Genomic DNA, 5,092 nt, shown 5'->3' on the forward strand with positions numbered 1-5,092 from the left:
AAATCCACTGCGCAGGCTCGAAGGGTTAATGACCTTTCCCAAATCTTCACTCGCGAAGACTGGCCATTATAAGTTACACTTAGACAGGGACTCCTCGTGATATCCCCAGCATTGCCTGCCAGAGAGAGGATGGGACAGAATCATCTGTGCAAAAGGAGAGGAGGGTTTGAGGCTGTCTTCCTGCCTCTGGCATTGCTCACATACCCTGAGCTGTGCAAATGTAAATCGGAGCATTACAGGTCTGCACTGCTAAACCTGTCCCAAATCTGAGATTTTTTACCATCTTTGTGGATGATCTCAACTCCATTTCTTTAGTATGTCCACAAAGATCAGAAACTGTATCCACAAAGATCAGAAACTTTCTAGTATTCCATTTTTTTCCAGTTTGCAATGACAGTCAGATAGTTTCAGAGTGATTTTAGTAGGAGATTAAAATTTCAACACTGTTTTTAAGCATAGACTAGCCTTTAATCTCAGTGAGGCTTGATATCACTGGGTGCTTCCACTCCAATTCTCCTCTGTCCTGCATCATCTCCAGTCATTTAAAATGAGTGACATTAAAAAAAATGCATTTAAAAGAAGACTATGAAAAGATAGGTAAGACTGCCACTTAACACTAGTTAAACAAATGGTGAGGCTTTTGGTTTGATCCATCATCATTAAACAAATGACATTCCTAAAGGGCATCACATTTGAAATGGGTTTAAAGAAAGAGTGAAAATGCTTACAGTATTAAATGCTTACAGTATTAAATGCTTCGGAATACTTTGTTATCTTTAAAATATCCAGGCAGGCGGACCTGCTGTCATACATCAGTTCTGTTTTTACCAAGCCACATCAAGTTTGTATGCTTCAGGATAGGCTGTCTTGCAAATCAGGTTCCCTTTTTAAACATAAAATTGAGGAGAAAAAACAGTTGAATTGGGGTAGGATTTTAAATGGATTTCCTAAGTTAAAGAAAAAAGATGAGTCTTTTTGTGCTTCTGTTTCACAATCTGATTTGTCATGGGCGACCAGAGAAAAATTTTTGACATTTCATTTAATTTCTTCCCTTTTTTTTTTTGACCAATGCGTTTCTTCAAAGCAGCCAACCTTTACAAGCTTAGTGAAAATTACTAAGTAGCCATTACATAGCTGATCTTCTGGGCAGGGGAAATGTGAAAAAAAAGAGTGAAATATTGTTTACCAAAGGCTAAAATCTTCACTGATATCATCTGATGGTGCTCAAGTGGCTAAGTTGGAAATATGCTGATTTATATACCAGCACAGATTTTGATGTTATATTTCTGATTAGAAAAACCATGGAAGGTTGTTAATTGAGAATTTTCAGCTACGTTTTTTTTGAATGCTTTTTGGTGCTTTGGAAAAATATTTGCCTTGTGGGGGCTTTGTTGTGGGCATTGTGGGGTTTCTTTGTGAGTGATATTCAAACAGCAGTGTTCCTTTCAATAACTGTTTCTCTTGGCTTTCTTTAGTGAAAATCTTCAAAAGCACCAAGTATTTTATGTAAAACCTAATCTATCTTCAGTTTCATACATGCAAGTCATTTAAATGTGTGTTTTACCTCTCTATTTAAGCATATAATTGTGTCTTCAGAACATGTCACTGAGTTTAAAACTGACCAACCAATGGATTTAAAATTGCATCCTTATCTTCCACATGGCATGGTAGCATTTTCACTGGGAAATGTTTTATCCTGTATAGAAAATATTAGTCAGATATAGTAAATGTTTTACATAATGTTAGCATGATTTATTCAATGTTTTGTGCTCTGCTTTGAAGTGTGCTGTGGAGTACTTCTTGGCCTTGGGGTACCTGGTGTTCATGGCCAGTGTACCTCCTCCCTACCTCTCACCTAAAGGCTGCTGCTGCCCCGACTTCTACAACAGGGCAAAGATGTGGGAGGCCACTGGGTACAAAGATATTAGTAAGGACTGAGGACAGTGAGATGCTGAAGTCTCAGGTATCACCCAAAACTGCTGAAATGGCAAAAGAAGGAAGTAAATAATTTTTGTCTTCCTAAAGAGAAGAACAGTTTACTGTGCAGATTATTTGCATGCAATAAAAGTAATAGCTATGTATTTCAGTTGCAGGTTAAAAGAAAAACTTCCATCTCAGGTTCTTTAGGTTTAGCATAAACCATCACAGGGTTCTGTTTTTCCTTTGTACAGACAACATCAGCAAATCGGACCAAGTATTACGTGTCTTACCGTCGAAATGGCTTTGTACAAATGAAGTTGCCAAAATATGCATTGCCAAAAGTAAGTATAAATGTTTTTCTTTCTCTTTTTGCATTTGTCATCTTCTCTTTCTACCTAAATTGGTTTTAGTGTTCTCTTTTTTGAACCTCATTTATCTGGGACCACAATTTCTGCTTGTAAGGATTTCTGAATCCCATTTGTGGTATATTCATACCCTGCTATTTTTATTTTAATTCTATTAATGTAGTATTTGTAAACCATAGAGGACAAGAACATACAGTAGCTTATTTGTCATCAGTTACTGCAATAGTTTTTGAGCTTTGCTTCCATGATGCAGTGCCACACACACAAAATGACAAAGTAATGGTGTAGAGCAAGGGTTCTTTCAAGACCCAATTACAGTTTAATTCCACATGGTGTTTTCTGGTATAAGCATGAATAGTAATATAAGAGAATTTTGCCACTTGATGGTGCTCTATTTCACTAAAGAATCCCCATATGGACTTTAATTGCTTAATGAAATTGCAAGACTTGTTGAGAGGTTCTTTCAGTCTAGCATAACTTCTTAGTGACAGCGTTTCTGTATTTGCATAGTAAATCAACACTTAAGCACAGACAGATATTTAAATATGGTCTGACTGATGCAGTTGAATTTTTTGTGCTGAATACACTGTATTTCCTACCTTTATACTTAGAAGGTAGAAGCCTTCTGCAGTCCTGAAGAAAAATTACTTGGAATTTTTAAAGACCCAGCTGGATAAAACCCTCAGTAACCTGCTCTGGGCTCACAGCTCACCCTGCTACCAGCAGGGCTGATCTGGAGGTCTTGCTTTTTCATGTGATTCTGTGTGATTCTGTCACTCACTCAGAAGAGAAGTAAGAAATGTTTTCTTTGCATGCTTTGAATTGCACAGGTTTAATTCATTGCTCATCTAGTGAAGGACAGTAGAGTACAATGTATTTCCTTCTGCTGCTATTGTTTTAAACAAAAGAATGTGCTTAATATCAGTTTTTCATCTTGGATTTTATTTCTATGTCATTCTATATGGTAGGTTGAAGACTTCTGGTTTTAAATGTACAACATATTAACAGAATCTCAAATCAAATCCCCAGATACTAGTTGAACAAGAATCTGAAACCTGGATATGCTTCTAGTAGCACTATAGTAGGCTATCAGCTATTTATCTCTCTATCTGTGCTGTCAAGAAATATATACCCAAGGACTGATATACAGATCAATCCTTCCAGAAAATTATTTCAGTGTTTTTAAGGCCTTCAAAGTAGCGTTTATGGTTTCTTGGGGAAAATTGTAATTAGCAAAACAGCAGGAGAATACCTAGTTTTAAATATTAAAGAATAAAAAATGAGGACACCCCAAGGGACTACAGCCCATGAATCCCCATGCTAGGGCCAAAGAAAACAAGTAAGGAGCAAAGCAGGAAAGCAAAGAGTAAACAAGGAGCTTCAGACATATTCAAAAAGTGTCAGTCACAGCTCCCTGGTGTTTCTGTCAGATGTAGTCTGGATTATTTGAAATAGTGCAGCATGCTGGATTCTTTGTCTTGGAAAATATGTTTCTTGTTTATTTGGGGTTTATTTGGGGTTTATTTGGGGGTTTTTTGTGGGTTGTTTTTTTTTTTTTTTTACTTGATGGGCAGATTACTCCAGGCTTGATGGAATAGATAAATTAGAAGTTAATGTTTTCATTTTGCATAGAGTCAGTAGCTACCTAGGAACAGGGTGACTATGTCATTTGGAAAGGGAGGTTTTTGTGCTCCTCCTAGTTCAGGCAATACCCGATGAGTGGAACAAAGTAAATGTTATCTCTTCAGCATTTTGACAGTGACTCCAGAAGTTTCTTTGCTATCTGCGCACAACGAAGTTGAAAATTTCACCAAGAGGGCCATGAAGCCAGACATTCATTAGAACAGTGGTGAATGTGAAAAATATTGACCTTTTCTGAAAAAGATATGTTTTTTTAAAGTGATTTGGTGCCTTCACATTGCAGCAGAAATGTTAGATACTGAAGTAAATAAGAATACAGTTCTAAAATGTTTCATCATGCTGTGTTCCAGTGAGAGTTGTTCAAATACAGTAGAAATGGATCTTCCAGTCCTATTTTAAAAGAATGGAAAAGACTCATATGAAGCAAATTACTGATGAAATTTTGTAAAGAAGCAGGATATCAGCAAAGGCGCTGGCACATTAGAAGTACATCCGGATTATGTGACTGTGGAGTTGCTTCTTTTATGGTGGTAGGAGATAAACAGAATGGATGAATTTACAAAGGACCTTTTTTTTTTAAGATTGATTAAAAACAGTAGCTTTTGAAAGATCTGAGTTTCAGAGGGTTTTAAGTATTAGATTCTGCCTTACCAGGAGATGAAGCATGACTGTAATAGGCTATATTTCATTTTTGTCAAAAGAATGGAGTTAGGTGTCAAAAAAATCTCTTTCCAAGTGGTCTCTGTAAAGTGCTTCATGGCAAGGGACAGAATCTTTGGGCAGTGATTGCATACAGGGAAGGAAAACTGTAGCCAAGCCAGAAGATACTACAGACTGATCAAGGATGTGTGTAACAACATTAAGAGAGCTGTGCTGGAATGCCAGCCTCCAGCCTGAGGGAGCAGGGCTGGGCTCTTCTGATATTATTCTTTCACTGCACAGATGTGTTTCACAGTGATTTTACATATGGAGATAGAATGAGCATTTTCCGACTGAGTAGTTAGAAAATGTTATTGATGTCTCATTTTCCTTTCAATATGGAGAGGTTGAAAATCTGCAAAAAAATTATTCAGTTGCTTTATATAGTTTTAATTTGCATTTGTGTTTGTATTTGACCAAATGTACCCCCAAAGAAAAACGTAGAAAAGGATAGTTTGTCTTTGGAC

The 5,092-nt window shown here is 36.9% G+C and overlaps 1 protein-coding gene across 5 annotated transcripts in view; it reads left to right on the top strand.

Moving 5' to 3' along the window:
• Positions 1 to 5,092, top strand: part of SORCS2 (sortilin related VPS10 domain containing receptor 2) — a 600,944-nt gene that overhangs the window by 501,963 nt on the left and 93,889 nt on the right. For all 5 annotated transcript variants that reach the window (XM_017828054.1, XM_017828052.1, XM_017828051.1 and 2 more), the window contains exon 8: positions 2,172 to 2,261. In XM_017828054.1, coding sequence (XP_017683543.1) covers positions 2,172 to 2,261 — 90 coding nt within the window. The remainder of the gene's footprint in view (positions 1 to 2,171; positions 2,262 to 5,092) is intronic.

The sequence above is a fragment of the Lepidothrix coronata genome, unplaced genomic scaffold (genome assembly GCF_001604755.1).
Source record: "Lepidothrix coronata isolate B3197 unplaced genomic scaffold, Lepidothrix_coronata-1.0 Scaffold145, whole genome shotgun sequence".
NCBI classification, from domain to species: domain Eukaryota; kingdom Metazoa; phylum Chordata; class Aves; order Passeriformes; family Pipridae; genus Lepidothrix; species Lepidothrix coronata.